Source organism: Panulirus ornatus, chromosome 17 (assembly GCF_036320965.1).
Source record: "Panulirus ornatus isolate Po-2019 chromosome 17, ASM3632096v1, whole genome shotgun sequence".
Lineage (NCBI taxonomy): Eukaryota > Metazoa > Arthropoda > Malacostraca > Decapoda > Palinuridae > Panulirus > Panulirus ornatus.
This window is the reverse complement of record NC_092240.1, coordinates 56,298,552-56,316,342: the sequence shown is the minus strand read 5'-3', so window position 1 is coordinate 56,316,342 and position 17,791 is coordinate 56,298,552. Positions and strand designations below refer to the sequence as shown.

Here is a 17,791-nt window from a genome sequence, read left to right as displayed (position 1 = left end):
AGTCGCCTTCTACGACACGCGAGGAATGCGTGGGAAGTATTCTTTCTCCCCTATCCCCAGGGATAGGAGGAGAAATTGTTTTGTTCCTCGAAGGAATAGGAGATGTTGCTTATTGGTGCAAGCTATGGGTGGCTTGCTGGGGTTGAAAGTAATGAGCTTTGACCTCTCTCAATGCTTTTGGACTGTAAGGTTAGGCAATCCATGAAAGTCCGACGGCCCTTCCCAGGGGTAAGTCAGGTCAGATCAGCTTTTCAGTGAGATAATCACAGTTGTGGCCTGATTGATGTTGCTACCCTTTCTACAACTTTTGAACTACAATTTGCAAATCACATGTAGTTTAAGGGTTAAGCTTTTGAATTAATCTTGAGGCTTTTTAGCAATACAGTATGATGATCATGTTATGTGATTGGTTGATTTGCTGTAAAAAAAGTGTTAGACCAAATGCTATGTATGAATATTTTACCTATTGCCTCTTTTCTCTTTCCAGTTTGTGATGAGAGTATTGCTGTTGGCTGTTTGATAAGAAGATGGAACCAGTCAGAGATCAGAGTGCATATTACTACACAAGAGAGCTAATTGATAACCTTCAGATTCGGTACAGCATCATGGTATAACTGTTTTTTAAAACTAGATGTGTCTGACACTAATTGCAAATTGTATTAAAACTGAATGTGATGTAGTTGCTCCACTGGTTAAAGATCTTTATTCTGACTGAAAGGGTGAGTAATGATTATAGGTTTGTTTGATTTGTTGACTCTGAATTTTCACCTGGTTGTAGAAGTACTTTACCCTTAAATTGCAAGCATAGTCTGGAAGGTCCATACCTGTGTGTCCAAAGAAAGAATTATGAATTAGCATTCGAAAGTAAGAGAAAATATACAGAAAGTTATAAAGAGACCTTTGTGTTAGCTTGTCCACTGTTGAATAAGGTTAAAGGATGTGTATGACAAGTCTGACAGCTTCTGCAAAGAAGACATGGAGGTGTACTTATCATTCACCAAAAAGTTTCACACTGTACTGTATGTTCACACAGTACTATTACTGATACACAATTATAGCATTATTGGTGAATAACATGAGTATATTTAGAAGTATTACATTGCTATTACGCTGCAAACATTGAAAATGAGTGTGAGGCTGGCACTAGTGGGAATGATACTGAAAGTTTTGCTTTTTTAATTTGAACTTATTTTTTCACATACTACTCACATTTCTTATACAAACAGAGCAATGTTGGTGCATTAAATGAATATGTGTAGAAATACTGCACTTCTCACAATATTAATTAGTGTGACGATGGTGAATGACTGGTATTTGTGAGGAGGATATTGGATTTTTTGGGGGAAGGGGAAATTTTCTAGTTCTTCATCTAATGTGTTACCAAAAGCCTTCATCATCCTGGAATTACTTAAAGAGAAAATGCTTTGTGGAAGGTGTTATTAATGTGTGATTTCTGAGGAAAGCTATTAGAAGCAGTGAGATGTTTCTATCAAGAGAGTAAAGTGTTAAAGTGTTTTTGCAAGTAGGTAGACAGTAGGGTGAGTGGTTTCTGGTGAAGATAGGTCTAGGCAGTATGTGACATCACCATGGCTGTTTAATCTAAATTGTTTATTGATGGGGATAATGAGGGAGGTGAATGAAGGGTCTTGGAAAGAGAAGCTGGTATGCAGTCTGTTGGTGGTGAGGGCCTGGGAGGTGAGACATTTGTTTTCTGCTGATGACACGGAACTAGTGGCAGATTCGAGTAAGAAACTACAAAAGTTGGTGTTTGAGTTTAGGAGTGTATGAAAGGAAAAAGTTAAGACTGAATGTTAATAAATGCAAGGTTGTTAACTTTAACAGTGCAAAGAGACAGTTAATTGGGGTCTGAAGTTGAATGGAGAAAACTTGAAGGATGTGAAGTGTTTTAGATTCCTGGAAGTGGACACACAGTGAATGGAACTTTGGAAGCAGAGGTGATCCATAGGGTGGGTGAGGGGAGAAGGTTCTAGGAGCATTGAGGAATATGTGAAAAGGGAGGTCACTCTCTGGGAGGTTGAAAATGGGTTTATTTTAAGGTGTAGTAGTCCCGATAGTAGTATATGGATGTGAGGCATGGGCTATAGATGAGAATATACAGATGTTGAATCATTGGAAATGAAATTTTGAGGACAATATATGGTATGAGGAGGTTCAATTAAGTAAGTAATGTTGCAGTAAAAGAGAGGTATGTTAATAAAAAGGGTTTGGTTGAGAAAGCTGAAGAGGTGTGCTGAAATGATTTAGACATATGGAGAGAATGAATGAGAGGAGTTTGACAGAGAATATATTTGTCAGAAGAAGAAGAAAAAGACTAAATTGGAGATGGAAGGATGGAGTGAATGTTTTTAAGTGTTAGGGGCCTGAACATGCCAGAGATGGAAAAGCACGTATGGGATAGAGTAAATTGGAGTAATGTGATATACAGGGGTGACGCTGTCATTGGACTGAACTGGGCATTGGAAGCAGCCAAGGAAACCATGGAAAGGTCTGTGGGACCTGCTTGTGGATAGGGGGTTGTAGTTTCATTGCATTACAAATGTGATTGAATAAGACCTTTTCTTCTGTTCCGGCTCTATGTTGCTGATGTGGGAAATAGCAAACAATTATGAAATACAGACATTAAAGACAAAGATTAATGTGTGCTCTAGTGTTATTGCTTTCTTACCAGCTATGTTGCTTATTACCTACTAATAGTGTGAATTTGGTGATTTTGGAAGAAATCTAAGTTATATTGTGTTGATAGTTAAAGTGTTTTAATTTTCAAAAGTCTTGTCTCAAGAGAATGGGTACCCCATTCACATCTTGTGAGTTGCCTTCACTACATTATTACCAGTTGTAACGGACAAGACATTTGTAAGCATCAGGTAACAGTTAGTATAACATATATAGTATCTCCAGACCTTAACAAACCTCCTTGATGCTTTATAAGGATCTGACAGTATTGATGGTCATATAATTTCCAGATGCTCAGAATGTTTACTGGTGCTTTATAACTTTGATTTTGTATACTTCCCTTCCTTCCTTCCTCCTGTCATACAGAACTGCTTGCAGGTATAATGGAAGAGTCAGGTGATGAGTCAGGTGATTAAGGTTAGGTTTTTTTAATATTTATGTGGCTTTTTATGGTGAGATTGGTGTGATCAGTGTTTGGTTTCAGGACTCGTGTACTCCCTCAAGGTTAAGAAGGCAGAGAACATGAGCATAAAACTCTCTCTCCGTAAAACACAGTAGTATTTACACAATTAGTGATTACCTCTGCCTTCTTCATTTTACCTACCTGTGCATTCTCTTCCCATGTGTTTTTGATAGGTTTTTAGTTTTATTTTGGAGGCCATTTTAGTGTATGAGTCCCATAGAGGCAGAGTTACATTAGAGGTAGGGACTTAAACAGTATTACCTTAATGTATAGCGGTGATACTGATTTGAACCTTTAGTTGACAGTTCCAGTGGCAGGCATTCACCAGTCAGGGTCTCATACTTTTAGGGTTCTGTCTGTTTAACACTAGGTGATATTTGGAAGGCATACAGCTCCCAAAATTTGGACTAAGGGGAAGAGGAGTGTCCAGTATATGGAAACTGTTTTCTCACTGAACAAAGAGTCTTAGGAGCTACATATAGATGAAGATCGCCCAGCCTGATGACATTATGTTGATGTATGTATCCATTGGTCTGTGATAACTGGCTGCCCCATACTGGATGGAGTAAAAAAGATTTTGAGCATTTAGGGTCTGAACTTACAGGAGGGTGAGAGGTGTGCAAGGAATAGAGTGAATTGGAAGGATGTGTTATAATGAGGTTAACATGCTGGCAATGGACTGAACCAGGGCATGTGAGATGTGTGGGGTAAACTGTGGAATGGTCTGTGGGGCCTGGATGTGAATAGGGAGCTGTGGTTTTGGTGCATTACACATGACAGCTAGATCCTGAGTGTAAATGAATGAGGCCTTTTTGTCAGTTTTCCTGGCGCTGCCTCACAGAAACAGGTTGTAGCGATGCTGCTTCCTGTTGGGCAGGGTATCGCCAGGAATGGATGAGGGCAAGCAATATGAATATGTACAAGTGTATGTATGCATATGTATGTTTATGTGTGTATGTTTATATATATGTGTATGTTTATGTGCGTGTATGGGTGTTCATATATATATTTTTTTTATATTATTATTATTATACTTAATCGCTGTCTCCTGCATCAGCGAAATAGCACAAGGAAACAGACAAAGAATGCCCCATCCACTCATATACACACATATATATACATAAATTCCCATACATGCAGATTATTATTATTATTTTTTTAATATACTTTGTTGCTGTCTCCCACGTTAGCGAGGTAGCGCAAGGAAACATGAAAGTATGGCCCAACCCACCCACGTACACATGTATATACGTAGACACCTACATACGCGTGCTGTCAATGGATTGAACTAGGGCATGTGAAGCGTCTGGAGTAAACCATGGAAAGTTCTGTGGGGCCTAGATGTGGAAAGGGAGCTGTGGTTTCAGTACATTATACATGACAGCTAGAGACTGAGTGTGAACGAATGTGGCCTTTGTTGTCTTTTCCTAGTGCTACCTCGTGCACTTGCAGGGGGAGGGGGTTGTTATTTCATGTGTGGCGGGGTGGCAATGGGAATGAATAAAGGCAGACAGTGTGAATTATGTACATGTGTATATATGTATATGTCTGTGTGTGTATATATATGTATATGTTGAGATGTATAGGTATGTATATTTGCGTATGTGGACGTGTAGGTATATATATGTGTATGTGGGTGGGTTGGGCCATTCTTTCATCTGTTTCTTTGCGCTACCTCGCTAACGCGGGAGACAGCAACACAGCAAAATAAATGAATAAATAGCTTACATACGCACATATACATACCTATGTATTTCAACATATACATACAATTACGTATGCAGACATATACGTATATACACATGTACATATTCATACTTGCTTCCCACACCCGTTCCCGTCACCACCCCGCCACACATGAAATGGCACCCCCTCCCCCCGGTACACGCAAGGTAGCGCTAGGAAAAGACCACATTCGTTCGCACTCAGTCTCTAGCTGTCATGCATAATGCACCGAAACCACAGCTCCCTTTCTACATCTAGGCCCCACAAATCTTTCCATGTTTACCCCAGACGCTTCACATGCCCTTGTTCAATCCATTGACAACATGTCAACCCTGGTATATGACATTGTTCCAATTCACTCTATTCCTTGTACGCCTTTCACCCTCCCGCGTGTTCAGGCTCTGATCGCTCAAAATCTTTTTCACTCCATCCCTCCACCTCCAATTTGGTCTCCCACTTCTCATTCCCTCCACCTCTGACACATATATCCTCTTCATCAATCTTTCCTCACTCTTTCTCTCCATGCGACCAAACCATTTCAATACACCCTCTTCTGCTCTCTCAACCACACTCCTTTTATTACCACACATATCTCTTACCCTTTCATTACTTACTAGATCAAAACACCTCACACCACATATTGTTCTCAAACATCTCATTTCCAACAAATCCACCCTCTTCCGCACAACCCTCTCTATAGCCCACGCCTCGCAACCATATAACATTGTTGGAACCACTATTCCTTCAAACATACCCATTTTTGCTCTCTGAGTTAACGTTCTCACCTTCCACACATTCTTCAATGCTCCCAGAACCTTTGCCCACTCCCCCACCCTTTGACTCACTTCTGCTTCCACTGCTAAATCCACTCCCAGATATCTAAAACACTTCACTTCCTCCAGTTTTTCTCCATTCAAACTTACCTTCCAGTTGACTTGTCCCTCAACCCTACTGAACCTAATAACCTTGCTCTTTTTCTCATTTTCTCTCAGCTTTCTTCTTTCACACACCTTACCAGACTCAGTCACCAGCTTCTGCAGTTTCTCACCTAAATCAGCCACCAGCACTGTATCATCAGTGAACAACAATTGACTCACTTCCCAAGCCCCCTCATCCACAACAGACTGCATACTTGCCCCTCTTTCCAAAACTCTTGCATTCACCTCCCTTACCACCCCATCCATAAACAAATTAAACAACCATGGAGACATCATGCACCCCAGCCGCAAACAGACATTCACTGGGAACCAATCGCTTTTCTCTCTTCCTACTCATACACATGCCTTACATCCTTGATAAAAACTTTTCATTGCTTCAGCAACTTGCCTCACACACCATATACTCTTAATACCTTCCACAGAGCATCTCTTATCAACTCTGTCATATGCTTTCTCCAGATCCATAAATGCTACATACAAATCCATTTGTTTTGTAAGTGTTTCTCACATACATTTTTCAAAACAAACACCTGATCCACATGTCTTTTACCACTTCTGAAACCACACTGCTCCTCCCCAGTCTGATGCCCTGTACATGCCTTGACCCTCTCAATCAATCCCAGGAATATTCAACAAACTTATACCTCTGTAATTTGAACACTTATCTTTATCCCCTTTGCCTTTGTACAGTGGCACTATGCATGCATTCTGCCAATCCTCAGGCACTTCACCATGAGCCATACATACATTGAATATCCTCACCAACCAGTCAACAACACAGGCACCCCCTTTTTTAATAAATTCCACTGCAATACCATCCAAACCTGCTGCCTTGCCGGCTTTCATCTTCTGCAAAGCTTTCATTACTTCTCTGTTTACCAAACCATTCTCCCTGGCCCTCTCACTTCATACACCACCTCAACCAAAACACCCTATATCTGCCACTCTCTCTTCTAACACATTCAACAAACGTTCAAAATACTCACTCCATCTTCTCACATCACCACTACTTGTTATTACCTCCACATTAGCCCCCTCCACCGATGTTCCCATTTGTTCTCTTGTCTTATGCACTTTATTTACCTCCTTCCAAAATGTCTTTTTATTCTCCCTAAAATTTAACGATACTCTCTCCCCAACTCTCATTTACCCCCTTTTTCACCTCTGGCACCTTCCTCTTGACCTGCCTCTTTCTTTCATACATCTCCCCAGTCATTTGCACTACTTCCCTGCAAAAATCATCCAAATGCCTCTCTTCTCTTTCACTGACAATCTTACTTCTTCATCCCACCACTCACTACCTTTTCTAATCTGCCCACCTCCCACCTTTGTCATGCCACAGGCATCTTCTGCGCAAGCCACTACTGCTTCCCTAGATACATCCCATTCCTACTCCACTCCCCTTACGTCCTTTGCTCTCACCTTTTTCCATTCTGCACTCAATCTCTCCAGGTACTTCCTCATACAAGTCTCCTTCCCAAGCTCACGTACTCTCACCACTCTCTTCACCCCAACAATCTCTCCTCTTTTCTGAAAACCTCTTCAAATCTTAACCTTCACCTCCACAAGATAATGATCAGGCATCCCTCCAGTTGCTCCTCTCTGCACATTAACATCCAAAAGTCTCTCTTTCACGTGCCTATCAATTAACATGTAATCCAATAACTCTTTTTGGCCGTACATACATATACATATCAACATGTATATATACATATACATACACAGACACATACATATATACACTTTTTTTTTTTCATACTATTCGCCATTTACCGCGATAGCGAGGTAGCGTTAAGAACAGAGGACTGGGCCTTTGAGGGAATACCCTCACCTGGCCCCCTTCTCTGTTCCTTCTTTTGGAAAAATTAAAAAAAAAAAAAAGAAAAAAAAAAATGTACATATTCATATTTGCTTGCCTTCATCCACTCCTATCGCTACCACCCACTTCAGCGTGGTAGTGCTAGGAAACAGAGTGGTTTGGAATTCCTTGGGAATGAAGTCAGGGGTTGGTGAAAGGACAAGAGCAAAGGAAGAAGTAGCTTTACTCCTGAAGCAGGAGTTGTGGGAGTATGTAATAGAGTGTAAGAGTAAATTCTAGATTGATGTGGGTAAAACTGAAAGTGGATGAAGAGAGAGGGGTGATTATTGGTGCATATGCACCTGGTCATGAGAAGAAAGATCAAGAGAGGTAAGTGTTTTGGGGGCAGCTGAGTGAGTGTGTTAGCAGCTTTGATGCACAAAACCAGGTAATAGTGATGGATCATTTAAATGTGAAGGTGAGTAATGTGGCAGTTGAGGGTATAATTGGTGTACATGTGGTGTTCATTGTTGTAAATGGTGCAGAGCCTGTGGATTTATGTGCTGAAAAAAGATTGGTGATTAGGAATACCTGGCTTAAAAAGAGAGATATATGTAAGTATATGTATGTGAGTAGGAGAGATGGTCAAAGGGTGTTATTGGATTATGTGTTAATTGATAGGTGTGTAAAAGAGAGACTTTTGTATGTTAATGTGCTGAGAGGGGCAACTGGAGGGATGTCTGATCACTATCTAGTGGAGGCGAAGATTTGTAGAGGTTTCCAGAAAAGAAAATGTTGGGGTGAAGAGAGTGGTGAGAGTAAGTGAGCTTGGAAAGAAGACTTGTGTGAGGAAGCACCAGGAGAGATTGAGTGTAGAGTGGCAAAAGTTGTGAGCAAATGACGCGAGGGGAGTGGGTGAGGAATGGGATGTATTTAGAGAAGCATTGATGGCTTGCGCAAAAAATGTGTGTGGCATGAGAAAGATGGGTGGTGGGCAGATTAGAAAGGGTAGTGAGTGGTAGGATGAAGAAGTAAGGCTGTTAGTGAAAGAGAAGAGACAATACTTGCAGGGAAGGAAGTAGTGCAAATGACTGGGAGGTGTATAAAAGAAAGTGGCAGGAGATCAAGAAAAGGTGCAAGAGGTGAAAAAGAGGGCAAATGAGAGTTGGGGTGAGAGAGTATCATTAAACTTTAGGGAGAATTTTTTTTTTTTTTTTTTGCTTTGTCGCTGTCTCCCGCGTTTGCGAGGTAGCACAAGGAAACAGACGAAAGAAATGGCCCAACCCACCCCCATACACATGTATATACATACGTCCACACACGCAAATATACATACCTACACAGCTTTCCATGGTTTACCCCAGACGCTTCACATGCCTTGATTCAATCCACTGACAGCACGTCAACCCCGGTATACCACATCGCTCCAGTTCACTCTATTCCTTGCCCTCCTTTCACCCTCCTGCATGTTCAGGCCCTGATCACACAAAATCTTTTTCACTCCATCTTTCCACCTCCAATTTGGTCTCCCTCTTCTCCTCGTTCCCTCCACCTCCGACACATATATCCTCTTGGTCAATCTTTCCTCACTCATTCCATGTGCCCATACCATTTCAAAACACCCTCTTCTGCTCTCTCAACCACGCTCTTTTTATTTCCACACATCTCTCTTACCCTTACGTTACTTACTCGATCAAACCACCTCACACCACACATTGTCCTCAAACATCTCATTTCCAGCACATCCATCCTCCTGCGCACAACTCTATCCATAGCCCACGCCTCGCAACCATACAACATTGTTGGAACCACTATTCCTTCAAACATACCCATTTTTGCTTTCCGAGATAATGTTCTCGACTTCCACACATTCTTCAAGGCTCCCAGAATTTTCGCCCCCTCCCCCACCCTATGATCCACTTCCGCTTCCATGGTTCCATCCGCTGCCAGATCCACTCCCAGATATCTAAAACACTTCACTTCCTCCAGTTTTTCTCCATTCAAACTCACCTCCCAATTGACTTGACCCTCAACCCTACTGTACCTAATAACCTTGCTCTTATTCACATTTACTCTTAACTTTCTTCTTTCACACACTTTACCAAACTCAGTCACCAGCTTCTGCAGTTTCTCACATGAATCAGCCACCAGCGCTGTATCATCAGCGAACAACAACTGACTCACTTCCCAAGCTCTCTCCTCCCCAACAGACTTCATACTTGCCCCTCTTTCCAAAACTCTTGCATTCACCTCCCTAACAACCCCATCCATAAACAAATTAAACAACCATGGAGACATTACACACCCCTGCCGCAAACCTACATTCACTGAGAACCAATCACTTTCCTCTCTTCCTACACGTACACATGCTTTACATCCTCGATAAAAACTTTTCACTGCTTCTAACAACTTGCCTCCCACACCATATATTCTTAATACCTTCCACAGAGCATCTCTATCAACTCTATCATATGCCTTCTCCAGATCCATAAATGCTACATACAAATCCATTTGCTTTTCTAAGTATTTCTCACATACATTCTTCAAAGCAAACACCTGATCCACACATCCTCTACCACTTCTGAAACCACACTGCTCTTCCCCAATCTGATGCTCTGTACATGCCTTCACCCTCTCAATCAATACCCTCCCATATAATTTACCGGGAATACTCAACAAACTTATACGTCTGTAATTTGAGCACTCACTCTTATCCCCTTTGCCTTTGTACAATGGCACTATGCACGCATTCCGCCAATCCTCAGGCACCTCACCATGAGTCATACATACATTAAATAACCTTACCAACCAGTCAACAATACAGTCAACCCCTTTTTTAATAAATTCCACTGCAATACCATCCAAACCTGCTGCCTTGCCAGCTTTCATCTTCCGCAAAGCTTTTACTACCTCTTCTCTGTTTACCAAATCATTTTCCCTAACCCTCTCACTTTGCACACCACCTCGACCAAAACACCCTATATCTGCCACTCTATCATCAAACACATTCAACAAACCTTCAAAATACTCACTCCATCTCCTTCTCACATCACCACTACTTGTTATCACCTCCCCATTTGCGCCCTTCACTGAAGTTCCCATATGCTCCCTTGTCTTACGCACTTTATTTACCTCCTTCCAGAACATCTTTTTATTCTCCCTAAAATTTAATGATACTCTCTCACCCCAACTCTCATTTGCCCTTTTTTTCACCTCTTGCACCTTTCTCTTGACCTCCTGTCTCTTTCTTTTATACATCTCCCACTCAATTGCATTTTTTCCCTGCAAAAATTGTCCAAATGCCTCTCTCTTCTCTTTCACTAATACTCTTACTTCTTCATCCCACCACTCACTACCCTTTCTAATCAACCTACCTCCCACTCTTCTCATGCCACAAGCATCTTTTGCGCAATCCATCACTGATTCCCTAAATACATCCCATTCCTCCCCCACTCCCCTTACTTCCATTGTTCTTACCTTTTTCCATTCTGTACTCAGTCTCTCCAGGTACTTCCTCACACAAGTCTCCTTCCCAAGCTCACTTACTCTCACCACCCTCTTCACCCCAACATTCACTCTTCTTTTCTGAAAACCCATACAAATCTTCACCTTAGCCTCCACAAGATAATGATCAGACATCCCTCCAGTTGCACCTCTCAGAACATTTACATCCAAAAGTCTCTCTTTTGCGCGCCTGTCAATTAACACGTAATCCAATAACGCTCTCTGGCCATCTCTCCTACTTACATAAGTATACTTATGTATATCTCGCTTTTTAAACCAGGTATTCCCAATCATCAGTCCTTTTTCAGCACATAAATCTACAAGCTCTTCACCATTTCCATTTACAACACTGAACACCCCATGTATACCAATTATTCCCTCAACTGCCACATTACTCACCTTTGCATTCAAATCACCCATCACTATAACCCGGTCTCGTGCATCAAAACCACTAACACACTCATTCAGCTGCTCCCAAAACACTTGCCTCTCATGATCTTTCTTCTCATGCCCAGGTGCATATGCACCAATAATCACCCATCTCTCTCCATCAACTTTCAGTTTTACCCATATTAATTGAGAATTTACTTTCTTACATTCTATCACATACTCCCACAACTCCTGTTTCAGGAGTACTGCTACTCCTTCCCTTGCTCTTGTCCTCTCACTAACCCCTGACTTTACTCCCAAGACATTCCCAAACCACTCTTCCCCTTTACCCTTTAGGGAGAATATAAAGATGTTTTGGAAGGAGGTAAATAATGTGCGTAAGACAAAAGAACAAATGGGAACATTGGTGAAAGGAGCAAGTGGGGAGTTGATGACAAGGAGTGATGAGGTGAGAAGGTGGAGTGAGTATCTTGAAGGTTTGTTGAATGTGTTTGATGATAGAGTGGCAGATATAGGGTGTTTTGGTCGGGGTGGAGTGCAAAGTGAAAGGGTCAGGGAGAATGGTTTGGTTAAGAGGGAGAGTGGTTTGGTTAAGGGAGAAAAGGTGGTGAAAGCTTTCAGAAGATGAAACCTGGCAAGATGGCGGGTTTAGATGATGTTGCAGTAGAATTATGAAAAAATGGGGTGACTGTGTTGTTGACTGGTTGATAAGGATATTCAATGTATGTATGGATCATGGTGAAGTGCCTGAGGATTGGCGGAATGCATGCATAGTGCCAATGTACAAATGCAAAGGGGATGAAGGTGAGTGTTTAAACTACAGAGGCATAAGTTTGTTGAGTATTCCTAGGAAATTATATGGGATGGTATTGATTGAGAGGTTGAAGGCATGTACAGAGCATCAGATTGGGGAAGAGCAGTGTGGTTTCAGAAGTGGTTGAGGATGTGTGGATCAGATGTTTGCTTTGATCTTAGAATGTAAGTGAGAAATACTTAGAAAAATGGATGGATTTGTATGTATCTTATATGGAACTGGAGAATGCATATGACAGGGTTGATAGAGATGCTTTGTGTAAGGTTGTAAGAGTATATGGTATGGGAGGTAAGTTTTTAGAAGGAGTGAAAAGTTTTAACCAAGGATTTGAGGCATGTGTATGAGTAGGAAGAGAGGAAAGTGATTGGTTCCCAGTGAAGTTCAGTCTGCTGCAGGATTGTGTGATGCCCCCATTGTTGTTTAATGTTTTTATGGATGGGGTGGTTAGGGAAGTAAATGCAAGATTTTTGGAGAGAGGGGTGAGTATGCAGTGTGTTGGGATGAGAGGGCCTGGAAAGTGAGTCAGTTGTTTGCCAATGATACATCTTTGGTGGCTGATGTGAGTGAAAAACTGCAGAAGTTGGTGGCTGATGCGAGTGAAAAACTGCAGAAGTTGGTGACTGAGTATGGAAAAGTGTGTGAAAGGAGAACATAGAGAGTAAATGTTAATAAGAGTAAAGTTGTTAGGTTCAGTAGGGTTGAGGGACAAGTAAATTGGGATGTAAGTTGAAAGGAGAAAAATCGGAGAAAGTGAAGTGTTTTAGATATTTGGGAGTGGACTTAGCAGTGGATGGAACCATGGAAGCAGAGGTGAATCACAGTGTGGGGGAGGGGGCGAAGGTTCTGGTAGCAATGAAGAGTGTGCGGAATGCGAGAACGGTATCTTGGAGAACAAAAATGGGTATGTTTGAAGGAATAGTAGTTCCAGCAATATCATATGGTTGCGAGGTGTGGGCTATTGATAGGGTTGTACGGAGGAGGGTGGATGTGTTGGAAATGAAATGTTTGAGGACAATATGTGATGTGAGATGGTTTGATCGAGGAAGTAAGGAAAGGGTAAGAGAGATGTATGTTGATAAAAAGCGTATGGTTGAGAAAGCAGAAGAGGGTATGTTGAAATGGTTTGGATATATGGGGCGAATGAATGAGGAAAGATTGACAAAGAGGATATATGTGTCAGAGGTGGTGGGAATAAGGGGAAGGGGGAGACCAAATTGGAGGTGGAAGAATGGAGTGAAAAAGATTTTGAGCAATTGGGGCCTGAACATCCAGGAAGGTGAGAGGCTTGCTAGGAATAGAGTGAATTGGAATGATGTGGTATACTGGGGTTGATGTGGTGTCAGTGGACTGAACCAGGGTATGTGAAGCGTCTGGAGTATACCATGGAAAGGTCTCTGGGGCTTGAATGTGGATAGGGAGCTGTGGTTTTAGTGTATTACACATGACAGGTAGAGAGAGTGTGAATGAATGTGGCCTTTTTTGTCTGTTTTCCCGGCACTACCTCACTGAAGTGGGGGGTAGTGATGCTATTTCCTGTGTGGCAGGGTAACAACAGGAATGGATGAAGGCAAGCATGAATATGTACTTGTGTATGTATGTATATGTCTGCATGTGTGTATGTATATGTTGATGTGTATATTTATGTATATTTGCATGTATGGGCATTTATGTATATATGTGTATATGAGCGGACGGGCCATTCTTCATCTGTTTCCTGGTGCTACCTCGTTGACACTGGAAACAGCGATTAAGTATTATAGCTATATATATATATATATATATATATATATATATATATATATATATATATATATATATATATATAGCTATTATACTTAATCGCTGTTTCCAGTGTCAACGAGGTAGCACCAGGAAACAGATGAAGAATGGCCCGTCCGCTCATATACACATATATACATATATACACATATATATATATATATATATATATATATATATATATATATATATATATATATATATATATATATATATATATATTATCCCTGGGGATAGGGGATTAAGAATACATCCCACGTATTCCCTGCGTGTCGTAGAAGGCGACTAAAAGGGGAGGGAGCGGGGGGCTGGAAATCCTCCCCTCTCTCTCTTTTTTTTTTTTTTTTTTTTTTTTCCAAAAGAAGGAACAGGTGAGGATATTCCAAAAAAGGCCCAGTCCTCTGTTCTTAACGCTACCTCGCTATCGCGGGAAATGGCGAATAGTATGAAAAAAAAATATATATATATATATATATATATATATATATATATATATATATATTTTTTTTTTTTTTTTTTTTTTTTTCATACTATTCGCCATTTCCCGCGATAGCGAGGTAGCGTTAAGAACAGAGGACTGGGCCTTTGAGGGAATACCCTCACCTGGCCCCCTTCTCTGTTCCTTCTTTTGGGGAAAAAAAAAAAAAAAAAAAAAAAAAAAAACCGAGAGGGGAGGATTTCCAGCCCCCCGCTCCCTTCCCTTTTAGTCGCCTTCTACGACACGCAGGGAATACGTGGGAAGTATTCTTTCTCCCCTATCTCCAGGGATATATATATATATATATATATATTATCCCTGGGGATAGGAGAGAAAGAATACTTCCCACGTATTCCCTGCGTGTCGTAGAAGGCGACTAAAAGGGAAGGGAGCGGGGGGCTGGAAATCCTCCCCTCTCATTTTTTTTTTCCAAAAGAAGGAACAGAGAAGGGGGCCAGGTGAGGATATTCCCTCACCAGTCCTCTGTTCTTAACGCTACCTCGCTAATGTGGGAAATGGCGAATAGTATAAAAAAAAAATATATATATATATATATATATATTTTTTTTTTTTTTTTTTTTATACTTTGTCGCTGTCTCCCGCGTATGCGAGGTAGCGCAAGGAAACAGACGAAAGAAATGGCCCAACCCCCCCCCATACACATGTACATACACACGTCCACACACGCAAATATACATACCTACACAGCTTTCCATGGTTTACCCCAGACGCTTCACATGCCTTGATTCACTCCACTGACAGCACGTCAACCCCTGTATACCACATCACTCCAATTCACTCTATTCCTTGCCCTCCTTTCACCCTCCTGCATGTTCAGGCCCCGATCACACAAAATCTTTTTCACTCCATCTTTCCACCTCCAATTTGGTCTCCCTCTTCTCCTCGTTCCCTCCACCTCCGACACATATATCCTCTTGGTCAATCTTTCCTCACTCATTCTCTCCATGTGCCCAAACCATTTCAAAACACCCTCTTCTGCTCTCTCAACCACGCTCTTTTTATTTCCACACATCTCTCTTACCCTTACGTTACTTACTCGATCAAACCACCTCACACCACACATTGTCCTCAAACATCTCATTTCCAGCACATCCATCCTCCTGCGCACAACTCTATCCATAGCCCATGCCTCGCAACCATACAACATTGTTGGAACCACTATTCCTTCAAACATACCCATTTTTGCTTTCCGAGATAATGTTCTCGACTTCCACACATTTTTCAAGGCTCCCAAAATTTTCGCCCCCTCCCCCACCCTATGATCCACTTCCGCTTCCATGGTTCCATCCGCTGACAGATCCACTCCCAGATATCTAAAACACTTCACTTCCTCCAGTTTTTCTCCATTCAAACTCACCTCCCAATTGACTTGACCCTCAACCCTACTGTACCTAATAACCTTGCTCTTATTCACATTTACTCTTAACTTTCTTCTTCCACACACTTTACCAAACTCAGTCACCAGCTTCTGCAGTTTCTCACATGAATCAGCCACCAGCGCTGTATCATCAGCGAACAACAACTGACTCACTTCCCAAGCTCTCTCATCCCCAACAGACTTCATACTTGCCCCTCTTTCCAGGACTCTTGCATTTACCTCCCTAACAACCCCATCCATAAACAAATTAAACAACCATGGAGACATCACACACCCCTGCCGCAAACCTACATTCACTGAGAACCAATCACTTTCCTCTCTTCCTACACGTACACATGCCTTACATCCTCGATAAAAACTTTTCACTGCTTCTAACAACTTGCCTCCCACACCATATATTCTTAATACCTTCCACAGAGCATCTCTATCAACTCTATCATATGCCTTCTCCAGATCCATAAATGCTACATACAGATCCATTTGCTTTTCTAAGTATTTCTCACATACATTCTTCAAAGCAAACACCTGATCCACACATCCTCTACCACTTCTGAAACCGCACTGCTCTTCCCCAATCTGATGCTCTGTACATGCCTTCACCCTCTCAATCAATACCCTCCCATATAATTTACCAGGAATACTCAACAAACTTATACCTCTGTAATTTGAGCACTCACTCTTATCCCCTTTGCCTTTGTACAATGGCACTATGCACGCATTCCGCCAATCCTCAGGCACCTCACCATGAGTCATACATACATTAAATAACCTTACCAACCAGTCAACAATACAGTCACCCCCTTTTTTAATAAATTCCACTGCAATACCATCCAAACCTGCTGCCTTGCCGGCTTTCATCTTCCGCAAAGCTTTTACTACCTCTTCTCTGTTTACCAAATCATTTTCTGAAAACCCCCAAATACAAATCTTCACCTTAGCCCCCACAAGAAAAAAGATCAGAAAAAATCCCTCCAGTTGCACCCCCTCAAAATTTACATCCAAAAGTCTCTCTTTTGCGCGCCTGTCAATAAACACGTAATCCAAAAAACGCTCTCTGGCCCAAATCTCTCCTACTTACATAAGTAAAATTTAAATGTATATCTCGCTTTTTAAACCAGGTATTACCCAATCATCAGCCCCTTTTTCAGCACATAAATCTACAAGCTCTTTAAACCATTTCCATTTACAACACGAACACCCATGTTATACCAATTTTTCCCTCAACGGCCACATTACTCACCTTTCATTCAAACACCCATCACTATAACCCGTCTCGTGCATCAAAACCACTAACACACTCATTCAGCTGCTCCCAAAACACTTGCCTTCATAAATTTTTCATTCTCAGCCCAGGGGGCATATAGCACCAATAACACCCATCCTCTCCACAATTTTCATTTTTTACCCATATTAAATTGAGAATTTACTTTCTTACATTCTATCACATACCCCCACAACCCCGGGGTTTCAGGGGACTGCTACTCCTTCCCTTGCTCTTGTCCTCTCACAAACCCCCTGACTTACTCCCAAACATTCCCAAACCACTCTTCCCCTTTCCCCTTTAGGGAGAATATAAAGATTTTTGGAAGGAGGTAAATAATGTCGTAAGCAAAAGAACAAATGGGAACATTGGTGAAAGGGAAGAAAGTGGGGATTTGATGCCCAAAGGAGTGATGAGGTGAGAAGGGGGAGTGAGTAACTTAAGGTTTGTTGAATTTTGTTTGATGAAAAGAGTGGCAGATATAGGGTTTTTTTTGGTCGGTGGGAGTGCAAAGTGAAAGGTCATGGAGAAGGGTTTTTGGTTAAGAG

The 17,791-nt window shown here is 41.5% G+C and overlaps 1 protein-coding gene across 3 annotated transcripts in view; it reads left to right on the top strand.

Moving 5' to 3' along the window:
- Positions 1–17,791, top strand: part of LOC139754814 (tectonic-like complex member MKS1) — a 199,236-nt gene that overhangs the window by 24,534 nt on the left and 156,911 nt on the right. For all 3 annotated transcript variants that reach the window (XM_071672658.1, XM_071672656.1, XM_071672659.1), the window contains exon 2: positions 488–595. In XM_071672658.1, the coding sequence (XP_071528759.1) occupies positions 528–595 (68 nt within the window). In that variant the 5' untranslated portion in view covers positions 488–527. The remainder of the gene's footprint in view (positions 1–487; positions 596–17,791) is intronic.